Here is a 25,133-nt window from a genome sequence, read left to right as displayed (position 1 = left end):
GGAAAGGCCCTAGGAAGGAGAGGAGGAAAATGAACTCGGAAAACAACTTAGAAGGCTCAGTTAGCAAGCAAACTGTATGTTTTGTTTACCAAAACAACGAGAAAAGCATAAAATACAACAAATACAAGAGGTAATAAAATAATAAACTTTATTTTTCCTTCATATGGGACAAATGGTCCTGAAGAGTTAGATGTCCTTTTTAATCAGTGTCACAATCAATTTTATATGTTCTTTATGGCTGTGTTAAATGTTTTTTTATATGTAAGCAGTGATGCAATTTCCATCATCTTTAATATTGGCGTTCATAAGCTAAGATAAAAACAAAAACCGCAAAAGTTAGGAAATGATTTGTAAGATGGCGAGCATTGTAGGTTCTGATGTAAAAGCAGATTCCAGTAGGAGTAATGCTAGCACACACTGACCACAGACACGCACACCCCACGGAGTAACAGTAGCACACACTTATCACAGACACATCACACCCCACGGAGTAACAGTAGCACACTGACCACAGACACGCACACCCCACGGAGTAACAGTAGCACACACTTATCACAGACACATCACACCCCATGGAGTAACAGTAGCACACTGACCACAGACACGCACACCCCACGGAGTAACAGTAGCACACACTTATCACAGACACATCACACCCCATGGAGTAACAGTAGCACACTGACCACAGACACGCACACCCCACGGAGTAACAGTAGCACACACTGACCACAGACAAGCCACACCCCACATTCATTCCATAGATACATTTTAACAACACAAAATTAGGTATTCTAAGTATCTCAATTCAGGTTGTATGTTGTTACAAACTAATCTTGCAATCACTAAAGGAGGCACTATTAACAGAACAAGATTTTATTTGCTAAGCTTAACAGAGTAAACATTTAAAGAAAAAAATGATTACAGTAATACTGAAAGATACTTTTATTGGCTTTTGGAAAGACAAATGCAAATGAGAATATATTTGGTAAATTAATTTTTTAAATTGTCTTAGATGTAATAAATATAAGGTCTAAAGCAATCTCTTCTTGTAAGAATTGTAAGGTGAGTAATCTTAAAATGTAAGGTTCTCATCTGAAAACCCCTAAAACTGGTGTGGCCCTAACTTGTTCTTTAAACAGCATTTGGTATACTCATACTTTCTTAAAGTTCACCCTAAACCACTCCATCTTTAATGAAGTTTATTTCTATGTATTTAGTTTACTTAATTTAAAATTAATGAAAAGATATCTAGACACAATTTAAGAAAAGAATGTAAAGAGCAACTTATGCATGGTTATTTACAGATTTCCTAAATAATATCATATTTAAAAATCTGACAAATTCTTTCTAATAATCATACTGCAAGTTTTAATAAACATCATATATAACAAAGAATATTTCGTGTGTGGAATTACTAGGTGAATCTAAGAGCCAGAAACTAAAGCATTTGACAAGATTAATAATGTAATTTTTATTACGCTAATGGTCAAGTCAGAAGCATTTACATGCTGGAAGACTGTTTAGTACTCAACTCTTCCAATTGTATCAAACACTGATTAACCAAGTAGGACTGGACTTTGCTGCTACAACTTTACAGATTCTTTCAAGTATATGCATACCCTTTAAACAGGCACATATGCAAATGTGCAAAATAAATTGAGATACCAAAGAGAATTAAGGAATGAACAGACATGGCTTGTAGCATAAACCACCCTGTCATTTAATTCCGACGCTCCACCCCTCACTACATCTGCTTCTGCGCTCAGTAGTCTATCTTAGCGAAGTTGTAGGTTTACAGACGACTTGGACATTTCACATTGGTGTAAGAGAGGAATGTTGGGTTGACGCCACCTAGAGACAAAAGAAAAGAAGTCATCTTTAAAGTACTAAGTTATACTTGTAATTATAATACAATAAAAACACATTTTGCAACTACATTTCACTAAGTGTATAAGAGTCTTTGGATGAAGATAGTAATGTGCTTCTCACATTTTTCTCAAAGACAAAACCTCTATAAAAGACTATCATGTAGTCTATGATATTTATATTATATATGACTCAGAAAAAACTACTAAATGATCACACTACTCAGGGAAGTGTTCACTTATCAATTTTTTTTTTTGCCTTTTATTTTACTGTTAATTCTGCCAAATCCTCGGTGCCACTATTCACAAAAACATTCTAACAATTAAAAAGAAAATTTATTATCTTTTGGGAGTAGGGAATATTAAGGAATACTTAAACGAATACTTTCATATAATCCGGAAATACATTTTACATAGACATTATATTTACATGTGTGTTCTTCGTCAGAAATAATGGTATTCTTTTTATTTTTAAATTTTTAATTAAACATAATTACATCATTTTACTCTTCCTTTTTCCTCTCTCACTTAAGTCCCTCTTGGAACCAAGGTCTCTTTCTCTTTAACTGTTACCATTATGTGCGTGCATGCGTGCATGCGTGCATGCGTGCAATACCCCCTGCATAATCCATCTAGCGTTACTTACATGTATACAATTTCAAGGCTGACCACCTGGTACTGAATAACACATTAGGTGGCTCATCCCTGGAAAAACTATTTCTCCCAATCTCAGCATTCCTTGGTTGCCTATAGCTTTTGTCTATGGGTGGGACTCTTACAGTAAGTCACATAAGCTGTAAGTGTAAGCAGTCACATCATAAACCACATAGGTTACTTACAGGAAGGAGTATAATCTCTTGGTAGCTATAGTGGATTGGATTGAGGCCTCTCTCCAATATCAAACTCCTCAGACGCATGTCGATAGCATGTTGTGTTGTGTACACAGAACAGGCACACACCTTCTGCTACAGTACATCACCTCTAGTTACATGCAACACTTAATTCAACTTAAAGGCTACACAAATGATCGTTACACAGAATTGTTTTTGAACAGTGGCAAGGGAAATGTACAGAATCAGTATGGACGTAATTCTTTGTCAAATATTTAAAAATCCATGGCTGGTTAAGCAAATAGAAATAGAACCCATAAATACCAAGAAATAAGTGAAGAAACGGTGCCATTGTACGAACAGACTCCTTGGCTGTTTAATAAATGTTGACTGCACCATGACTTCTAAAAACTCCCCAGGTAACTCGAGTTCTCTCCACTCATTTCCTTCTCCTTTTATTATGGGACAAAGGGTTTCTCAGCTGCAAATCTGTGGTCCTTCTATTTTCTCACCAGATGACCGTATGGACTCTGCATTACTTTTTCAGAATTTCCATCCTCACTATGTAAGTATTTTGTTAGAAAAATTATGCTTTTTAAAGTCTTCAAGTTTTGTGCTACCAATCACTTCAAATGTGCTGTGGCAAATCATTAAAGAGGAGTTGAAAAGTAGGATTTAAGTCTCTCTGAGGAGAGTGGTGCACACCTTAACCCCAGTATTTAGGAAGTCCCAGGTTAATGCAAGCCAGAACTACACAGCACAAGCCTGTCTCAAAGACCAAGGGCGCAGGGGAAAGGGCCTGCTTGTTCCACATGCAAGGCTCTGGGCTCGAGCCTGGCACCACAATCAATCAATCAATAAATAAATAAAGCTTTTGATTATGATTTTGTATTTTAAAATTTAAATTCATGAAATTCTACTTAAAATGTTTTATCTAAATTATCTAAAAAGGTCAGCAACTTTCAGTAAACTATTAACAGTACAGTCATAATAAATATACTAAGTAAAACTAAGAGGTACACATTAAATATTTAATATGTGTCTGGAAAATAGGACTAGATTATGACTAAAGAAACATCACATTAGCATTTCTCACCTCTAGAGAAGGAAGAAGTATCTTGTTCTGTGCGCAGCTGCCATACTTTCAGACATGTTTCTGACCTTTAGGTAATTAACAAATCCTCTGAAGAAAAGGAGCAGGCCTAGGAAGAGTGAAATGACAGATACATCCTTACCACCATAAGGGAGCATGACAGAACAGGCAAGCATAATCCCATCCCTTCACTCAAGGAGGTCAACCTGCAGAGTCCATGTATTCTACAGCACATCCTGAACTACAATGGTAACCACCATGATAAAACACACTATATCTTTCAATTTCTTAATCCTAACTGTAACGAAATTAAAGCAAATGTAAGTTATAAACCAAAACCACACAGAGAGCGTGAGCAGTGACAACTTACACGGCCAAGTCTGTCCATCTCACAGGAGTCACTCCTACACCGCCTACCTTTTATTACACTTTCCAATGACTCCAATGCTGGGCAAATGAAGGCGGTTGTTGTCAAAGTAATCCGACAAAAATGAGTGTACACAGATGTTAACAGTACAGATAAAAAATAAGACTGTCTGGCAATATAAAGTGTCGGCCACTTGTGAAATCTACATTCAAAGATGGACAAGTTTTTAAGTTTTTATTTTTAACTAATAAAAGACTTGTATCAAAAACTAAGACGAGTCAGGATGGTCTCTGGGAAGTAGTCACTCTGGTGATGTCTTTGTGATTTAGATGGCTGAGGTAGCTTTCTAAGCAAAGCACTATTTTTTCTTTTCTTTTCTTTTTTTTTTTTTTTTTTTTTTTGGGAGCTGGGGACTGAACACTGAGCTAAATCCCCAACCCCGCAAAACACTATTTTTAAAGAATACCCATTTACATCACATGAAACTTTAGTAATTTAAAAAGCAATGCCTGTGAAATGCTTTAGAGTTTCAGATGAAAAAATTCTAGGTAAGTTCAGAAGCATTAATATTATTAGTGCAAGCCTCTGGAATATTTAAGCATCCAGTTTTCTGGGAAGCACTTATTAACTCCAGTAAATTCATGCCCAGAAATAGTGAAGAAAAAACAAAAGCAGAGGCACATGTGTGTGACTTCCTTCACTAGAAACAAAGTGCTTGTGACTATGAACCAATCTTTACCCCACTATCAGGAAGTAGTCCGAGCACACAGAAGAGCCTGTAACAACAGTCCAGAGAGAAGGTGAGCACACACTGTAACAACAGTCTAGAGAGGTGAACACACACTGTAACAACAGTCTAGAGAGAAGGTGAGCACACACTGCCTGTAACAACAGTCTAGAGAGAAGGTGCACACACTGCCTGTAACAACAGTGTAGAGAGAAGGTGAGCACACACTGCCTGTAACAACAGTCTAGAGAGAAGGTGAGCACACACTGCCTGTAACAACAGTCTAGAGAAGGTGCACACACTGCCTGTAACAACAGTCTAGAGAGAAGGTGCACACACTGCCTGTAACAGTCTAGATAAGACAGATACACACAAGTGACTAGGTGAAGAACTAGATTTCAGCTAAGTCCAGTCCCACTTGCTATCATACACAAGTCTCTCCATCTGTGATCCCGTCTCTCCAAAGTCTACCCTCATTCCCTACCAGATGCAAGGCAACAGCATAAACACTATTTTCATTTTTTAAATACAAAAGCACTATTGAAAAGCAGCAGACATGTTGGTCCATGGTGGCTGGCTCTTGGTTTGCTCTCCTTAGGCATTTTCTAACGCCAATTCCTTCCTAAAGCCCACCCAGAGGCTCCTAGACTAGCATCCTACCGGTATCCAGCATTGTTTTATGTATGTGACAGCAGCATCATAGTGCTGATGAAGTCTGCATACTCCTGTCAGTAAATGCTAGGCCTTGGCTCTGCGGTGGACCCAGGATCACCGGTGGCACTCTGCCCCACAGTTACCTTCCTCCAACCGCACTCACCCTTATAAATGGGCATCAAAAGCAAATACACACAAGTGTGTTTAAATGCTTCACAGAACTCATAGGGCTTTTGTTTTCAACTTTTAGATAAGAGACTGGATAGAAAGCAAAGAATTCAAGAAGTGAGGACACAATTAACACTATATAAACCCATCTTAACCCTTTATAATTGTGACTCCCCAACCTAGTTACAACAAGAACATAACTTTACCATAATATTACACTAGAAATTTAGTGACCTTAACTGGCTACCAATAATATATTTCCCAAACAACCTTCAAAACACAACGGCCCGACTAAGAACCTACAGAGAAGACTGCCACCTACTGAAACCTAAAAGAATTAAAATGAGTCTCAACAGTCAAGACATTTGAAATATGGGTCACGAGTAGAATATGATGCTAAAATTAACTACCACCTACTATTGAAAACCCACAGATGTCACCAACATAATAAAAATTGTGCCTTACTGAGGAGACAACTAAGCAGAAGTACTGTGATCGTTGGCCATAGAGCCTTTCCCTGCACTGTGGGTTAATGATTAAGGAAAGGCACATTTCAAAAGCACAAAGGTTTCTGTGATCCAAAAACAAGAAGACAGCATTGCATGCAGAAACCCTCCTACATGCTACATTGTCATTAAAATTATACACGTGTGTTTCCTAAGATAATTCATAAAGATAACTATTTTAATTAGGTAGAAACTTCAAACTCTGTAGCACTTACTTATCGTCCCAGCACCTCTGTTCCCTCCGTTGCTAAGGAGCTAAGTGGGGGCAACCTTTACACTAGAATTAGTTCTGCACACTAGGAAGGAACACAACTTACTTGCACTTTATAATTTTAGGACTAGCAGTTAAGCTGAGCAATAAAGAAACACTATTTTAAACTGTACTGCCTTAAGGAGGAACGCTGCTCTGGGCTCAGTCAGTCAGAGAAGATGCACGGAACCCTCAGGAGACTGGAGGCCCCAGGGAGGCTAGAGGCCTGAGGGGAGGGGACGTCCTCAGGAGACGGGCAGGGAGAAGGTATGGGATCTGGAATGTAAATCTGTAGTATAAAAAAATAAAAGATTAAATAAAAAGGAATATAAAAAAATAAACTTACCAAGTACAAGAAATATCCACCAAAGCCAATATTGTCCATTGAAATAGCCAGTAAAATAGTCCGAAAACTATGGGGTAAACATAAATATATTAATCATATTTGTATAACTACATTTGAATATTTGTATTATCCTAGGTTTCAGAATAAATTATCTCTTTAAATAATCTTTAATGCTTAAAAATAGCATATAAAAACAGCACAAAAGGAAAGGGCAGGAATAATACTTAATGGTGAAAAAATTCTTATGCGATTGTAAACTTCCGTAAAGTACTTTATAAACAAAACCTCCAAACTGCTTGCAAAAAGATAAATGCCTAAATGTTATCTATTGGAATCAAACTTTTTTTTTTCATTGAAAAGTCAGTTTCTTATGCAGTCCCAAAGCCACAGCCACATCCCAAATGGGCCAGAGCCACCTGCTGCTTTGGGTATTAACACAAAAGCCACAGTAGGTTAATCTTATCAGATGGGGATGTTCTGGTGACCTCTAAAATGGAGAGTTTTTGACCTTCTGTTACACCCCCTACTGTTAATCACTGCCAAAAATACTAGGCACAGAAAGACCCCCCAACTCATTAGAAACTTTTTATTTCAAACTAGATGCCTGACATTCAGCTCCCAACAGTGAGCGGAGAATAGCTAAATGAGCCTCGAAGTGGCATTTCAACAGTGGTTGCTGCCGGCCATGTCCTGTGTGAGGTGGGCCTTCAGCAGGTGGCCTCACAGCAGAGAGCACAGGGGCCTTCTCTAGAGCAGACACTGCACTCTCAGAGCCTGGTAGTACATCAGTGCAGCGTCCTTAGCAGGTAACTCACACTACATCTTAAAGTGCCTCCAAATAATTACTTTTAAGTGTTTCAGATAACATATTCTAAAAGTTACAAACAAAAAAGATAGTTTTGATTGATTTCTTTCTACTGATTTCCAAATTGAATCCAATTTACCTAAAAATTGTGAAAAAAGGTAGAATGATGCTTGAACCTGAAATTAATTAAAAGCATTTCCAATGATTTGTTGGTAATTTCTATAAGAGCTTAAAAATCTACAGCTTTGGTAATAGTAAAAGTACAAATTATACATGGTGTTGCAACTTGGGAAGCATATAAATCAAGATTATCAAAACATGTCTTTAAAACCTCTGAAGTACTTTCTTTGGAAGAATTTTAAATTAATCAAGAGCTATTACCTACGGTCTACGCTAAGAGTTTTAAAGATTCACAAGAGTTTGAATATCCCAGCCTTTGGAACATCTAAACCACCATTGCTGCAGACTCCCACATATAAGACACACAATGAGAAAACGATAACTGAAAAACCACTTTATATTCAAGAGAAGTTTCCTAAGAGTCTTAGAAGCTGTGGAAAACAAAAAAGGAAAGGCCCACAACTCTGTTTTCAGCACTCCGCATGTTACCTGACACTCAGCAAGCAGAATGCCAATGAGAGTGAGGTTCTAAAACCCCCAGGGTACAGGCCATACCGGATGGACGGACTTCCTTTCTGTGTACCAGGAATCACGCTAGCAAAGCATCAACTTAGGAAACTTTAGACAGTAGGTTTGAATTGTTTGCTATGTTCAATGAGAAATTCCATTTGAGTAATAGCAACAGTTCTAATACAGCTAAGTCTGAACAAACGTAACTCAACTCTTTTCAGTTTCTCCAGCAAGAAAATCTGCAAGAGGATTGTAGCTTTGTCACTGTGTATATACACCATCTAGCTGATTTAAGCTCATGGTAGAAACTCACAGGACATCATCTGAAGTAAATTTAAAACAAAAAACTATCAGAGGACAGTTCTCATAATGGTTCAACCGTCAATCATGTTATAATAGACCCCAAAAGATTAACAGTCAGAAACCTACAGTCTGATATGTACCAGTGTAGGAGTTGTGAAAAGAATCAAAGCTATAAAACAAGTTCAAAACTAATAAAAATATCATTCTGAGTATTAATATTTGTATAATGGCTACTTTAATAAATTATACTTGTTAATAAATTAATAAAACATCTGAAGCATTTAACAGAAACAAACATTTAGACCTGTGATTCTATTGACAACTTTAGCCAAGATTTAGCTCTTTCAACCAGAAAGCAATGTCTAAGTACTGATTATTTGTATAGTTTACATACTCTAGTAATTGTGTAACATTTAAGATTCTGTGAACAGACTTGTGATCTCGGTTTCGTCACACACAGAACTGCTCTTACAGTATGCTTCCGTGCTCCTCCCAGGTGTAGTGGACAGGAGTGAGTATCCGTATGCCTCTATGGATAAACGTGGTTTTGCCACGTGTGGCTTGTCTTTGTGATTACACACTTTACTCATCTGACTTTTCTTAAGCCTCAAAGTATAAACTCTGACACTGAATGACGCTGGTTACTGCATTAAGACTTTAGTCCTCCTCATTTTCAGGCTCCATTCTCCCAGCGCACTGGCTTTAGAGTGGTAGACACACAGCTTCGCAGACAACATGACACAATGAATAAAGCTACCCTTGATCACCCTTCTAGGTCCATCCTTGAAAAACCCAGGAGAGACTGCAGAAATGGCTCACTATGTAAAGACACTTGTCACCAAGTCTAATGAACTTGAAAATCCATATGGTAGAAGGTAAGGAGGAAACCATCGAGATGCTCACCCTGACAATAAGGATCCATTTGATCAGTGAGAGGCCAAATCCACAGATAGCACCGTATCTTCCAGCTATGGTATTGGTGATACAGAAGGATAAGCAGAATCCAAGCCAGTTGAATATGAATGCCACTGCAAATAACAGAAATATGATTTAAGGTCATAATTCCTACACAAATAAAGAGAAACATAGTAATAACAATACTTCATTCACTGCTAGAATGAAACCACTTTATTTTAACTTTATACGTGGGCTGCTCTTAGAGACCGCGCAGTTTGCTGTCTGCAGATCTATCGGTTACTAAGCAAATAAACTTCACCCCATGGGTCATCGCCGAAGTCAGGACAGGAGCTCAAACGGCAGGTCATGATGCACAGGCCATGGAGGGTGCAGCTTGCTTGCCAGCTTCCTTCCGCACGGCTCTCCTCCTGCTTCCTTGAACTCAGGAGCACATGGGCTAGGCCCTCCCCTACTGATCACTAATTACAAAAATGGCCTACAGGCTGATCTTATTCTGGGATGTTCTTAATTAAGGTTCCTTCTTCTCAAATAACTTTGGATTGTATCAAGTAGCCATAAATCCAGCATATTCTACAAGTCGCAATTTACATTTCAAAACGGTCCTTCTGGTTTTCCTTTTTGTTCCTGTTGTTTAAGTTTCAAGAACACTGATTTCCCTTTCAGCTTCCCTGCGGTCTAAATAGGAATGATCCGGGTAACAAACTGGAGTGTCTCATTCTGACACACAGAACACAAATGGCTAAACCTTGAGGGAGAAGTTTTCTCCAAAACCCACATTTTAAAGCACTAGCATTCCAAGTCACTTGCAAGTGGGTCAATTATTTATTGGATCAAATCTAGAGTTGAATTAACTGACAAGCAACTCCTATTCTATTCACTTAAAATGTTTTTTTTTTTTTTGGTTCTTTTTTTTTGGAGCTGGGGATCGAACCCAGGGCCTTGTGCTTCCTAGGCAAGCGCTCTACCACTGAGCTAAATCCCCAACCCCCACTTAAAATGTTTCTAAGAGGCACTTGATGATACTACCTGAATGAGATTACTTCTAATATTCTTACTAACCATTCGGAGATACACACATTTCTTCCCTTTTAATTTCTGTACATGAAATGTAATTATGTCATTAAATTTAATTGTAAATCTTTTCGAACATGACATGAGTTAAGAAGCAAAAAGATAAATGTTGTAACTAGAGGTCAAGAATTGAACCTATTAAAAATTTTTATTAAAAATCATATATTTTCTGTGATTTTGTTTGCACACATGTAACGTGAAATGCTTAAGTGAGAAGCTCTATTAAAGCCAGTTTAAACATGCGGTATAAACCCAGTTGCAATCTGAAGAATAACCACTAGATGGTAGTAAGTACCAACAAATCTAGGTTTATCAAAACAGGCTCTTGGGCTACCAAAAAAAATTTTAACTACTGTGTGAAGCATTTATAAAACAGAAATAACTTGTAGAAATATAATTTCACAGAATTTTACTAAAATCTAGAAGTTTTGTACTAAATCCATGAATATATATTTTTATAAATCAAGATACTGTCACTGACCCAAAATAATCTAGCATATCTAAGTTACCAAACACTTACAACCTTTATAAGTATTTTTAAATCTAAAAGATACACATTAAATAAAGGCTACTGGACTGAAGAAATGATATATAAGTTCAGAATCAAATACTCGGAAATGAAAGCATGGCATTCCTATCATCTAAGGCTACTGACTACTTACACTAACGAGAGTACATTCATAGCCTTCCCAGTGGACATTTTCTCTTTGGGGCATGTGTGTGCAGTGCACGTGTGTGTATACATACATCTGCTGAGGGATGTACACATGAACGTGTGAACACAACAGTGGGCGTGTTCCTCAGTTGCTGTCCACTTTGCTGTGTCAGGACCTCTCGTGTGAACCCACAGCTCCGAGGTCAGCTAGGCTGGCTGTGCGGCTTGCTCTGAGGACCCCTAATCTCCTCCTCCCAAGCCCTGGAATTACGGCAGCTGCCAGGCCTGCGGAGCACGGGTTTAGGGCTCCTACCCTGTACATGGCAAGGACTTCACCCACTGGGCCAGCTGCAAGGCCCCAAGATTTCTTGAAAGATGTTAACAAAAAAGGAACTAATATTTAAGATATTCTTGATGTAAACAAAGTATGTGAAGAATTAGATTATTAATATACAAGTTTACGAGTTGAGTAAAAATTAAAGATGAAAAACTAATTAAAGATTAGTCACTAGACTAATAGTATTTTTAAAAAAGCAATAAGCGGTTATCTGTAATCAATGAATTCTCCGGCTTCTCATTGAGTCTACCTTATCCAATTAAAATTACAACAAAATGGGGCTGGAGAGATGGCTCAGGGGTTAAGAGCACTGACTGCTCTTCCAGAGGTCCTGAGTTCAATTCCCAGCAACCACATGGTGGCTCACAACCATCTGTAATGGGATCTGATGCCCTCTTCTGGTGTGTCTGAAGACAGCTACAGTGTACTCATATACATAAAATAATAAATCTTTAAAAAAAATTAGTATTTAAGTATCACGGGACTGGATAGCAACATAACTACACTTGAGTCTGAAGAGAAAAGTAAACTGCCTGCCATTTCTCCTCACTCATTCCCTCTGCTGCGTCCATGACATAAAGAAAAACAAGAAGCCTTTCAACTGGGAAAGACTTAAGCCAACCGCCAGACTAAAAAGCAGTTCAGCACATGAGCAGTGACTGTCTAGTTCTGATGTTGGGCGAATCTCTCTACGTAAGTAAACTTTCCCACTCATCTCCAAAATAACCACACATAACCTAGTAAGTTTTCACTGAACATTGGGTGGAATACTGGTTTTTAGCCATTTAAACAATCTGCTGCATGCCTTAATATTTATCAAAGAATTTACTTCACACTAATCCTTGTGCTAGGAAATAACAAATACCATGACACAGTCCTCCTCACAGTGTAAATTTGCCTTATAAGCCAATTTTGTCTGATGTTAAAAACAGTCAGGAGTTTGGTCTTCTGATTGTTCCCCTTTTTAGATTTATACAGCCTTACCTGTGACACTGCTTTGGGCTTACAGGATTTTCCCTTCTCCAACACTTCTGGCTTAAGGCCACTGAAAAAGAAGTCTTCTGTGTACAAAGCGGAAATGCAGAGTTCACTGTATATACACCGACAGCCCTAGATGGGGTCAGCAATATTTCTTTTAAATTCTCAGTCTGCCCTTTCCCCTGTAATCAACCATAACGGCTGCAATCAAAATTACCTAACAAATGCTTAAGTGATTTACACTTTAAATGAGGTATACTCATGTTAGCAGTATTTTAAATATGTAATATTTCTTTAAAGTAACAGGAAAAGGTCACTTACTGAAAAAGGCCAGCATGAAAATGCCATCATTGCCTACTCTGAGCTGCTCCACATCACTGAAGTCATCCCTGGGTGGACACTCTTCCTCTTGGTTCTGTAAAATACCAAAACATTACACGAAAATAATTACAACTTCTCACCTTCCAGTTAAGAGGTAGAACGTCAGTAACACTAATGCTCTCAAGCGGTCCTACCGATAAGACATTAGCAAGCATTACTTTAGCAAAGGTGATGCTGAGAATATCTTTAAAGCAAACACTAAAGAGGTAAGCTGAGGCTGGGAGATGGCTCAGTCAGTACAAGCGCAAACACAGAGTCGGAATGCCCAGACCCACATTGGAAAGCACGGCACTGTACCATGAATGGTGCCATAGCTACCAGCACTAGTGGGACACACGGGCAGCTTCTAAAGCTCACCGGCTGGCCAATCAGGTTAAACTGATCAAGTTTTGGTTCAGTGAGAGCCTGTCTCAAAAAAGAAAGGTAGAGAAGGATAGACAGAGGGGAAGGGAGGGAGGAAGGAAAACATCTTCAGGAAACTGATAAGCAGCTGGCAGACATGAACTACTGAATAGATGACAAGCGGGAAACAGGAGTGCTCATAACCAGGGATGGAATGTAAGTTTGTACAGCCTCTGGTTAGTGAGAAGACAGTTTTTATTAAAAATAAAAATGTCTATGCCCTCGGATCCATCAGTCTTGATTCTTGAAATAAACTGTATACATGTATATATTACCACTTGTAAGAAATAAAGCATTAAAAATTCCTTGTAGTGATGGTATCAATGAGAAAGAGCAGACTGGACGCACTTTAATTAATACAGAAATAGCGACTGCCTTTTTCTGGACACCTACACAGTGGAAAGCTCCGAAGTGGAGTGGACTCTCCCAGCAGAGCCATGGAGGGGGTGGGTGTAGTGTTCTTAACAACCATCGGCAGAACCAGGATCCCTAGTAACACAGAGGGACGTTCACCTGGTCCCTGCTGTTGCCCTGTGGGGCCTGGCGCTTAATGAACAGCAAGAGCGAGACCACTGCCACTGCCGCGAACCGTAAAGCCTTTCTCTCTGACCCAACGGAACTTCCTCCTTTACAAAATCCTGGAAACTGACAAACTGGTATGTTGGCAAGCTGCATGTGTTAAAATTCAAGTCAGTTCTTGATAGTTTATAAGATATATATCCTATTCAGCATTAAAGTGTTCAAGTAAATTTAAACAAATTTTTAATATCTTGTTTTCACTACTCTAATAATCTCTAAAATATACTAAGTAAAATACTGTTTGAATAGTATACCTTTTCTTAAAAACAATATACTGACACAAATGCTCACAAATGTAAAGAGCTCTAAAATTACTTACAAAATCTGTTATCACGGAGGCCTCTAAGATTTAAGAAATGTTACTGCACAAGATTCTGCTTTCTTAGCCCTGGGCCTATCAGGTCACAAACAACCGCACAAGCTCTTCCAGAGTCCACGCCTCCATCGGACGGAGTGAGACAAGACAATAAAGACCAACCGGGTTATTTACACAGAGAATAAAAGGTGTAAACGCATGTACAGAGGGAAAAAACAAAACATAAATGGCATAGCAGGGATGGGAGACAAGGGAAGAGAAAAGCCAGGACTTGGAGGAAATAAGACAGCAACAGCCTTGATGATCGACCACAGAGAAGAGAGCGCAGCGCACACGGGGTCCGCAGGGGGAGAGCAGAGAGCTCAGCGCGCACGCACGCGGTCTGCAGGAAAGAGAAGAGTTTTCTGGGTGGCGCTCTCAGAATGAAGACGCAGTGGCTCTGCCTGAGACCGGAAGCTGGGAAGTGAGAGCCGCATGGTGGACGTGAGCTCTAGCAGGCCAGAGCTGAGGCGTGTGTGACTTACTCTTTGAGGTGCGTCTGCTGCTGCAGCGGCCAGGGCAGCAGCTTTAGCCTTTTCAGCCTCATCGTATGTCGGGAGAGAGGTAGCGACGCTGTACGGAGGGGGCACAGGGTAAAACTCACTGTACACGTCAGCATCTGAAGAGAAAGATGATAGAACGACCATTAAAACCATTTAATGTGATTTTATAGTCATGATCATGCTTTAGTAACTTATAATATGACACTAAAGACTACTATTGCTCCTGTAGGTCTGTAGTATAAACCTATAGTATATAACACAAACGCTGTTAGCAAACAGTGTATAGTCTTTCATTTGTCCCACATTAACTATAAGAAGGATGGGATGAAATACCATCTAAAGGATGGTTCCAACTCAGAGCAAACCACCTCCCGACCGAGAGGTTTGGACGGTACTGACTTTACAGGTTTCCTGTTTGCACATGAGGATAAAACTCAGCCGTGCACTCTCCTTCTGCTGTGTATTCTTGGTATCCAACCAGACTTGGCAATGAATGATTTATGGGCTCAGTCATCCTTCTGATCTGAAACTGGGAATTTGAAAGGGATTTTGGATAGGAGGTGAGATTACCACGGTGTGTAACGACTTGTGTGCTCTCAGGTCCGCACAACACTCACCCCTTACTGTCTCACAGCCACGCCCATCAAAGCAAAGGTGGTAAAACATAGTAATGACCTCAGCCACCCAGCGCTGACCACATAAAGGCTCTCCCCTCGCACATCAATGCCAGCGACTCTGTGACCTGGCAGTGAAGTGCCGAACAAGTTCCAGTCACACAGCAGGGGCTGCCCAGAGTCCCTACTCTTAAGAGCACTGTTCTCTTTGATAGTCTGAGGACTTTTCACTTTCATCCAGTTTTCCCAATATCCACACAGTTCTTTAGAGCTCTCTTTTAATTAACAGTTTCTGTCTCTGATTTTTAAAGCTTTTGTGAGAAATGGCCTCCAAAATTATAGTAAAATAGTAAGTATAAACTGCTCATTTTAAAAATAAAAGTACAGACTATATATATTTTCAATATAATTAGTGGAAGTCAAGTTCAGCATGAACTGATGGCATTTACAGTAGAATCGTGATTATGGAATATGTAGATTCTAAAAGCAATGTCAAACATTGTAAAATAGAGAATTTTCTCTACCTATAACTATAGTATTTTGATATTTTCTATACTAACATACTTTTTTCTATATTAGAATTTTGTGACTCTCCAATATAAAGTTTTTATTTTAGTATTAAATTTTCAGCTACAGAGGCTTTGAGAAAAAAAATTGATCTAGGCTAAGAATCTGAAGGAAGGCTGATTGTAATCTAATAATAGCAAGCGGAAATAACAATGCAATTGAGAAGCAAAACCTAAATGAAAACAGTGTTGTTAGTTCTGAGGCAAGAGCACTAAACTATAAATGTATAAACTACATGACTCACAGCGAACGCCGTCTAAGGAGACAGTCCTCTGTATCGACAGCATGATGCTGCATCTTGATAGTCTTCCACAAAGAAAAGAACCACTAACAGAAACTAAGTTCATGGCTACTCTCTGCTCTGCACAAGGCCTGTCAACCACACTAAAGTCTGAGATGTATGCTGTTTCCCAGGCTCCTGACGACTGTGGTCTCGGCAAGTCACGGGCACCCTATGGAGCTCCACTTCCCAGGCTCACACACATGGTGCTTCAGAGGGAAGTGGCATCTGACAGCAGCATGCCAGGACACACAAATGTCACACATGCTACGCAGATCCAGAAAACAAAAATCATAAAATCAGCTAATGGAGACTGCAACGCCATGGAAAACTAGGAAAGAGCACGGTTAACACATAACTAAGAAACAAAACAATTACTAATAATTTTTCGCTAAAGAGCCTCCAAACCTAGAATTACTCCATTCCTATGGTTAAAGATATGAGTATCATGTCAGCCGGAACTGTAAAAGAGTGAAGACTCGTCTCTACGGGGACACCGTAACAATAAACGAACACCCAAGAACCGGATCCCACTGACTTCCCAGGTGATACTTACCTAATCTTTATAAATTATATAAATTATGTGCTACGTTATGGATTTCCTACATTCTTTCTGTGATCTCTAGGTCCCAGAACAGTAGAAGCCCTCGGTCTAGTTACACTGCGGAACAGTAAACTACAAAGGCAGCAGCACATAAGGCTGTGAACCCAGTAGGCTGCTTACAGGCTCTACTCAAGGACTTGCAAGTCTAAATCTGGAAAGATCAAACCATGGCGGCATGGTAATTCATTCCAAAAAGTATAGATGGATGTATTTTTGGAAATCTAATAATATAATTTTGTTTCAATAGGAATTATGTAAAAAAAAGTAATTTGATGATTAAGTACAGAAGAATAGCATTAGAGCAGTGGGTTCCTGAAGCTGTAACCCTCATGTTGTGGTAACCACAACCATAAAGTTATTTTCCTTTCTACTTCATAATTATAGGTTGCTACTGTTACTCACTGTAACATAAATATCTCTGTTTTCTGATGGTTTTAGGCGAGCCCTGTAAAAGGGTCTGGATGCACAGGCTGAGAACTAACACTTCAGAGCCTTTACTGACAGGACAAAGAAGGCAGAAGAGAGCTTAGTGAAGGCGGCGAGCAAGGGTGCAGCTGGAGAGCTCTAAGAGCCTGGATTTTTTTAAATTCTTAGCAAGCAGCACTAAGCCAGTGCCGACCAAACTGCACTCCAACAATAAAGTCAGCACACACCAACTGCAGCATCGGGACCTAAGCACGACTGTCGGAAACTGCCCTGTATTATACAGAAGTGAACGGTAAGTGTTTGATGGGCTTACAGGTTACAAACACAAAGGTGGGAACTGGACAAAGTTAGCAGGGGCCTCTCAGATGGAGTCACTGTACAAAAAGAACAAGGATGGTAATTTAATGAAACTGCACCTGCTTGCTTTCGTGGTGTTGGTGATTAAGCCAAGAGCTTCAGCAGACGACCATAAAAGCACTCACCAAGCTCCAGTTTACGAGGGTTGCTGTGTTCTCTTGACATGTTTTTTGGTAACTAATTTCTTTTTTTTTTTTTTTTTTTTTGGTTCTTTTTTCCGGAGCTGGGGACCGAACCCAGGGCCTTGCGCTTCCTAGGTAAGCGCTCTACCACTGAGCTAAATCCCCAGCCCCTGGTAACTAATTTCTAAGACTACTTCATAATGCATGTGAAATAGAACTTATAGATACTTTCAGAAATCATTAAACTACTCAGATGATAGTAGAAAACAGAATCATACAATTACATATACAAGAGTATATAAAGTGTGTGTGTGTGTCTTTGATTCAAAGTTCTTTTAACAAGTGCAATGCTACATGCCTGCACTCTGAGCACATAGCAGTTGGAAAGCTGACGCAGGAAGATTATGAGTTCTAGACCATCCTGGGCTACACAGTAAGTTCCAGGCCAATCAGGGTTATAAAGCAAAACAAGCCATCAGCCCGTTGAAAGACTTGATAATTACACACAATCACACTGTCAGAAAGGTGGCGGTGAACCCCTAGGCCTTCTCACCTGAAGTTGTGGGACCGTCCACAGTGATGCTGCTGTAAGGTGGAGGAGAAGAGTCGGCGTCCAGGGCTGGCGCTGAGGCAGCAGCCTCCACAGGCTGTGCTGCTGAGCTGGAAGCTGACGGCTGCTCTGGGGCAGATGATTCTGAGTTATCGTCCTCGTTGTGAAGCTAAGGGACAAGGAAGAAAGCTAATGCAACCGACTCCTTATTCTCTTCACGTCAGCTAAGTGCTAAAGACTGTTTAAGATTTAAAGGTATTCCAGAAAAGAAAATTTAACATTTTAAAATATGGACAAAACATGTAATCAGTATAGAGCAAAGCAAAACCAGGAACTAAATCTATTGGTATCACCCTTCAAGCAAATTTCCCTAATTCTCAGCATCCTGCATTGACTGTGCACTGAAATTTGGTTTCACGGTTATAATGATATAATACATAGTTTCTGCAAGTACAAGTATTTCTTGTTGATAACAGAACACACAAATATTCTACATACATGGAGTCTAACTGTTCCAACATCCCAGCAAATCTGCATACCTGCTTAAGATCAAGGGTCAGAGGGACTTTTAGGAAACACAGCTGAGCTGACTGTTAACAAACAGACGTCTTGCTTTCATCTACAGCCGCCTGCCTTGGTTTGCGCTCTAGTACTGTAATCAACACCATGACCGCAAGAGCTGTGGGCTGGGGGTGCGATTTCATCTCAAAGGTTATAGTCAGTCATCAACGAAGTCGGTGCAGGAACTCATGCAAGAACCTAGAGGCAGAGACCATGGAGGATGCTATACTGGCATGTTCTCCATGGCTTTCTCAGCCTGCTTTCTTAAAGCACCCAAGACCACCTTCCCAGGAGTGGCACCACCCACAGCGGACTCTCCCACATCACTCAATCAGGGAAATGCTACAGACTTGCTAACAGTCCAGTCCAGTCCAGTCTGATGGTGGTATTTTCTCTACTTAAGTTCCCTCTTCTCAGATGATACTTGTTTGTGTCAAGTTGAAAACACACACATGCACACGTGCACACCCCTAACCAACACATTGCTGCTGTCTATTCTTAATGAAAAGCTACAGAACAGTGTATGTTAGAACTGGATGTTAAGAGAATAAGGACATAATACCACTGTGAAATACAAATACAAAAGAACAATTCCAAATTTCTAGAAAGGCACACAAAGAACAGGTGTTAAAGGTTGGGAAAAGAAATTTCATTCTTGTTACTTAAAATATTTACTCCGTATGTAAATTAATATGCTTCAACTTTCTTGTTGTTGTTGTTGTTTTGAGACAGGGTCTCCCTGTGTAGCCTTGGCTGGCCTGGAGCTCAACAAGATCACCTCTGGAGCACTGGGGTTAAAGGCATGCACCACTCTATCTGGGTACTTTAATGTCTTTAATGAAGTAAAAGGGAACCTAGACTTTTTGGTTCTGCACACTATTCCCCGTAAGAAAAGGTTTTCTCCAACGTAAAACATGGCAGAGACTGTTACAGCAGCTCCATTATTTTTTTGTTTAAGATGGCACAGCATGTAACTCTAACTGGGCAAAAATGAGCCTAAATAATGCAAACCAGAAAAGGGATAGGTAGATCTGGGTACTCGGACAGTGGAAACCCTAACCTTTCAAGAAAAGGAAAGATGTTAAAGAACAAAATAACTAGCATAGGCAATCTATTTATATTACTAGACTCTCCCAAGCTTCAGGCCTGTGTATTCCTCTACTAATCCACTTAAAAAAAAAAAACAGTGACCAAAGAAAGATGCCTCTTGATTCATATTCAATCCTTTTTATCACCACTCTCAGTGTCCAGCTAATCTACATGGCATTGAGATCACAGCTTAGAACCCAAATCTCAGGAACCTGTTGAGCTGTAAGAGCAGGTTCTGACGCCCTGTTCTCACCTGGAGTCCGTAGCCCACACTGCCCGAGCACCCAGATCTACCTATCGCAAATACTTCAATTGTCAGCTTGCAAGTCTGTGTTTTTCGTGTAGGGATCAAAAATGAAACCCAGGGCCTCCCACAAACTGATCTCTACTAACAGCTTTTTTAACATTCCTAACCTAAGTGTTTTCAAAGGACTGAGAGCACTTTATGTATGGAATCAATAATTTCCAACAGGGCTCACAACTCCTTTTCACAGGAGAACTTTTTAGGTAACCATGGGTATAAGAGGCTATAAAACAAGTATACAAATCACTTAATGACAAGAAATCAAAAGGAAAGTTATTGTACGAACCGATACAGTCATCAAATTGCTTTCTAAATAACTATGTTTACATCCAATAGATTAGAGCCGTTGTCAACCCTAATCAGAGGAACGTCTTTACGGTCAGTGGGAACTGCGAGGATCCAGTAAGTGTCAAAATGAGAAGTGACTGTTGATCAGCCATAAAGGCACATTTATACCACCATGCCAACCCTGAGGAATAGCACAGAAGATGCGTAAGGAACGTAAAAGCTGTGGGGAGGAGGGAAGGATGGTGTAGAAGGCCCTGTAAGAAAGCAGGCTGAGCAAGCCATCAGGGAGCGAGCCATCAGGGAGCGAGCCATCAGGGAGCGAGCCATCAGGGAGCGAGCCATCAGGGAGCGAGCACCAAGAAGCCTTCAACGGCTTCGGCTCAGCTCCTGCCTCCAGGTTCCAGTTCTGTTGAATTTCTGTCCTGATTTCCTTCAAAGATGAACTAAGATGGGGAAGTGTAAGCCAAATAAAATAAACCCTTTCCTCCCCACCTTGCTTTTGGACATAGTATTATGACCAAAAAAATCTCAGCAACAGAAACCCTATCTAAGATAATAACCAGAAACCAATATTGTTGCCAAACTTTTGTGCCCCACCATTCAGTTACAGGAGTCCCACAATTTAAGAAGCTATAATTCACAATGTGTTTTACTGGCTAAAGATATCTATAAAAGTGGAGGTTATGTCTGTCTTAAATGCTGTGAAAGTAAAAGCATGTATTCAACCCTGCTTACAATGGAAAGAATATGCACCACAAGTTACTGTTCACAGAGAGAACATGGAGGAGGAGAATGAAAGAACAGCCTCGCCACTGGCCCTGGTACTCTGAAGTCCCTCACAGCTAGTCACTGACTTCAAGTTAGAAGGTAGGAATCATCTCAAAGACTTCCAAAGAACAAAGAAATCATGTAGGTGGGGTAAAATCTTATATAAACTTCTACTTTCAAAAAAAGAAAAAGTATACCTCTGCCTGAACTCCTTCTCACGTGCTGAAGCTGTAGCATAAATACCTGGAAGCTGGGACCTGTGCCTCTGTATGGCACACGCTGTGTCCAGTCCCTGGGGTGAGCAATGCAGCTACTTAAGATGCTATACCAGCCAACACTCATAACCCAGGAGGGAGGAAGGGTTAACGCAGCAGTGGAGAAGGGAGATGCAATCAAGGAGGGGCACATGCACGTGTGTACAGTGACACTCATCAACACATACAATTAATGTATATTAGTAATTAAAGAGTAGCTCACTTAGACCCCAGCTATAAAAGTATTTCTTAATCTGGCTTACAGTGATTTCTCTTTATCGACTGGGCACTACAGTCTTAAGAACTGACTAGCAGATTGCTTACTAGTCTAGTCCTTAAGGAAGAAAAGGGGGACTTGGGGTAACTGGGCATTTTAATGTTTCCTCTTGGCAATATGACTAAACTGAGTAAGTCTCCTTTGTCTGTTTTCCATTACCTGTGTCTTCCATTCGCTTCTTGAGGATATGTGACTGAACCCATTCTGTGAGGGCTGCCAAGGCCCGCCCACACTGTGACCTTTTCCAGGTACACTGCTTCCAGCTCTAGAGTGCTGGGGTCCAGGCCTGGTCCACCACATCAGGCTTGGGTTTGCTTTCTCTAGTCTCTAGGCTTGGTATGGTATCTGTCCACAGCACGCTATTCTATTTCGTCACGTCAATCAGGTTTTTCATATGTATTTATTCACGGTACACTACAGTGTTAGGGAACTAAGGAAACAGTGCATGGCTGCTTCCCTCAAAGGCTTCCCTACCTTCCTCACGACAGATCCTCAGCACTGGGTGGGCATTAGCCCTCCCTGCCCCAGACCTAGAGACTAATTACATCACTCATTACATTCCTTGGCAAAGCAGATGACTCAACACTCAGCAAGGCCCTCCTTCTAGGAAGGGTACCTGGGACCAAGCATCATTACCTAATTAAAGGACACTCGAAAGTATACAACTAAGGACTGGAAGGAAAGGAAAATCCCTATGCAGCTAAGGAAACACCAAGTGTGTATCTGCATAAATTAACAGCTCACTCATTTTCAAGACAAACATGCTCCACACATTATTAGAAATAACAATGCAGCAAAATCGTAGCTTTAAGCTTCTATTCCATAAATGGCTTAGGAACCAAAATTCAGACACTCAGATGGGAAAAATGCTATGAAACATTTTCTTAAATAGAAAAAGTTAAATGGTTTCATAAAGCCATTTAAACGCTGAGCTTTGAAAACTTCCAATGCCGACTTGATACTTCACTGCACATTGTATTCCATACATGAACTCAGCACACAACAGTAATAGCAGTCTGTAATGAAAGCCTTTCCTCCTTTCCTGTTCCTGTAATCAAATTAAACAAGAACATTTTGACATATCCTCCAGAAATTTTCTAATTTGCATGAACTAAAATTAAGTCAGCAAACTGGTAGTTGGTAAAGTTTAAAGACTAAAATTGTATAAGAGCGCATTTCCTAATGAAGGGCCGAGATAGCAAACCTTCAAGTGTAGACAGATAGATAAATATCAGAACAGATGTCCCTTTTAGCTATCAGAATCTGAACATTCTAGAAGATTCTAAAACAAAGCTGTTGGGGGAGGGGATACAAAGGCACAAACAGCAAACTGAAGCTAGCAAACTTTAACTGTAACCACTCTCTCCCAGGACGCACCAAGTAGGTGCTTCATGAGGCACTAGGGCAGTGGCTCTAAACCTTTGTAACCCTGTAACCCTTTAGCACGGTTTTATGGTGACCTAAAACCATAAGATTATTTTGTTGCTATTATTTTGCTACTGTTATGAATTGTAATATAAATTCTGATATGCAGGATATCTGATCTTCAACCCCAAAAGGGTCATAACCCACAGGTTCAGAAATGATGCTCTCAGGGCTTAGAGACTTTGGCTTGATAGCATTTGTCGCTCTAGTGAGATCATAAGCCTAGATACTTGGGAAGTATGATTTGCTCATTTTAGTAGTCACTAAATCACACAGCAGGGCCTAGGGTGTGTACAGTGCTCTAAGCTTCCAGTCTTCTCTCGTTGAAGGGAAAGCAGTGCTATATGTGCTGACCAGTGAGAGATCAAACAGTATACACATCTCACATCAAAATACAGAGTAAAATGTGGAAACATCACCACTCAACTGTCATGAGACAAAGTAACTTCATAAGCAAGTATCTGCCTGCTAAGTTTACTAAATTATACTGTTTTCCAAAGTTACAGATCACCATTTACTTCGAAACATAAAATAAACTCCAACAGCCGGAAAGGTCATTCTGTGGTCAAGAGCACTGGCGGCTCTTCTAAGGGTACCAAGGTTTGATTCAATAGACACATGGCAGCTCAGAACAGTGTGTAATTCTAGTTCTAGAGGATGCAAACTCTGGCCTCCACGGGCACCTGGCAAACATATGTCACATAGACATACATGCAAACACATAAAAAATGTTTTTAACCCTCAGACTCTGTAGCACCCATCTTTGAAACTAGAGATAACACTTTTTTACCACAGCTGGATAGAAACCAATGAGAAAGAGAATTTAAACAACAAAGCAAACTGAGGCTCAGCAGGGACATTAGTACCATCTAGGGCTCTTCATGCATTGAGGAAGAAAGCATCAATCAATGGCTCACAGCACTGAACAGCAGCAAACACCTCTCCACAGAAATTACTTTTAGTCACTAAATAAAAGTACTCTATTAAAGAACATAGAGACAAGAACCTAAGCTGGTCATAAAAGAGGCAACGTTTTTGTATAAATTAATTAGCAAGAATGTATCTAGAAAAATGCAAATTTTATTGACTAAAATAACACAAAAGTAATATTAATTAATTGCAAAATTAAGAAAATGTTCCTAGGGGAAAAAAATTGGTACATTGGGACTAGGTGTGATGGTACATGCCTTTAATTCCAACACTCAGGAGACATCAGCAAGATGATCTCTTGAGCTCAAGGTCCACATAACGAGGTCCAGCCAAGCCAGGGCTACATAGACAGACCCTGTCTCAAATAAAACAAAACTGCACAATGGGAAAAAATAGACTTAAACTTTCACTAGTAAGGATAAAACCAATTTAACCACATTGAAGAGCAATTTGGTAATTTTGATCAAAACTTGACATATACATAACCCATAGTTCTATTTCCTAGATGTCAGCATCAAAAAACTCTTACACTTAAAGATGCACGTAGGCATACATAAAGTAGCAGCTTTCAAAAAACAAGAAACTATACAGCCAAGTATGCCGTGAATAAGTTAGTACATAGATCTAGCATTGTTATATGGTATGTGTGTGTATATATATATTTATTTATACGATAGAATTCACCATTTAAATTTGAAATTAAGTTTGTATTAATTATAATGCATAAGTCTTAAAATCATAATAATTTCATTTTTTTACTGTGATAAACTACCCTGCAAAAGTAGCTTATGCAAAAAAGGGTTTATTTGTACATACATACATACAATTTAAAATAATACATCTTTAAATTAAAAAAAAAGGTGCAGCTAGGGGCTGGAGAGGCAGCTCAGTAGCACTTCTGCATTCCATTCCCTATACCCACATGACAACTCACAGCTGTCAGTAATTCCAGTTCCAGGGAATTCAATGCCTTCTTCTGGCCCCCACAAGTCCT

At 39.7% G+C, this 25,133-nt stretch overlaps 1 protein-coding gene, 1 long non-coding RNA gene and 1 other non-coding gene across 6 annotated transcripts in view; 1 reads left to right on the top strand and 2 right to left on the bottom strand.

Annotated features, from left to right (window-relative positions):
• Positions 1-857: 857 nt before the first annotated feature.
• The window catches only part of Ndfip2 (Nedd4 family interacting protein 2), a 106,334-nt gene continuing 82,058 nt past the window's right edge, over positions 858-25,133 (bottom strand). For 2 of the 3 annotated variants that reach the window (XM_063274468.1, NM_001108390.2), the window contains 7 exons: positions 18,247-18,412; positions 14,706-14,839; positions 12,825-12,918; positions 9,448-9,572; positions 6,807-6,873; positions 3,792-3,897; positions 858-1,851 (listed from right to left, as the gene is read on the bottom strand). In XM_063274468.1, the coding sequence (XP_063130538.1) occupies positions 3,794-3,897; positions 6,807-6,873; positions 9,448-9,572; positions 12,825-12,918; positions 14,706-14,839; positions 18,247-18,412 (690 nt within the window). In that variant the 3' untranslated portion in view covers positions 858-1,851; positions 3,792-3,793. Of the gene's footprint in view, positions 3,898-6,806; positions 6,874-9,447; positions 9,573-12,824; positions 12,919-14,705; positions 14,840-18,246; positions 18,413-25,133 lie in introns of all 3 variants that reach the window. The other variant, XM_063274469.1, reaches the window with a different exon arrangement.
• Positions 10,374-10,446, bottom strand: Trnap-agg90 (transfer RNA proline (anticodon AGG) 90). The gene has a single exon. It is a non-coding gene; the product is annotated as a tRNA-Pro (tRNA).
• Positions 15,311-17,806, top strand: LOC134482161 (uncharacterized). 2 transcript variants are annotated; one of them, XR_010058235.1, is made up of 2 exons: positions 15,311-15,686; positions 17,227-17,806. It is a non-coding gene; the product is annotated as an uncharacterized LOC134482161 (long non-coding RNA). The 2 variants fall into 2 exon arrangements; XR_010058234.1 differs by having other exon boundaries at positions 15,311-16,966.

This window comes from Rattus norvegicus, chromosome 15 (genome assembly GCF_036323735.1).
Source record: "Rattus norvegicus strain BN/NHsdMcwi chromosome 15, GRCr8, whole genome shotgun sequence".
Classification (NCBI taxonomy): Eukaryota; Metazoa; Chordata; class Mammalia; order Rodentia; family Muridae; genus Rattus; species Rattus norvegicus.
The sequence above is the reverse complement of the archived record's forward strand: the minus strand, read 5'-3'. Positions and strand labels throughout refer to the sequence as shown.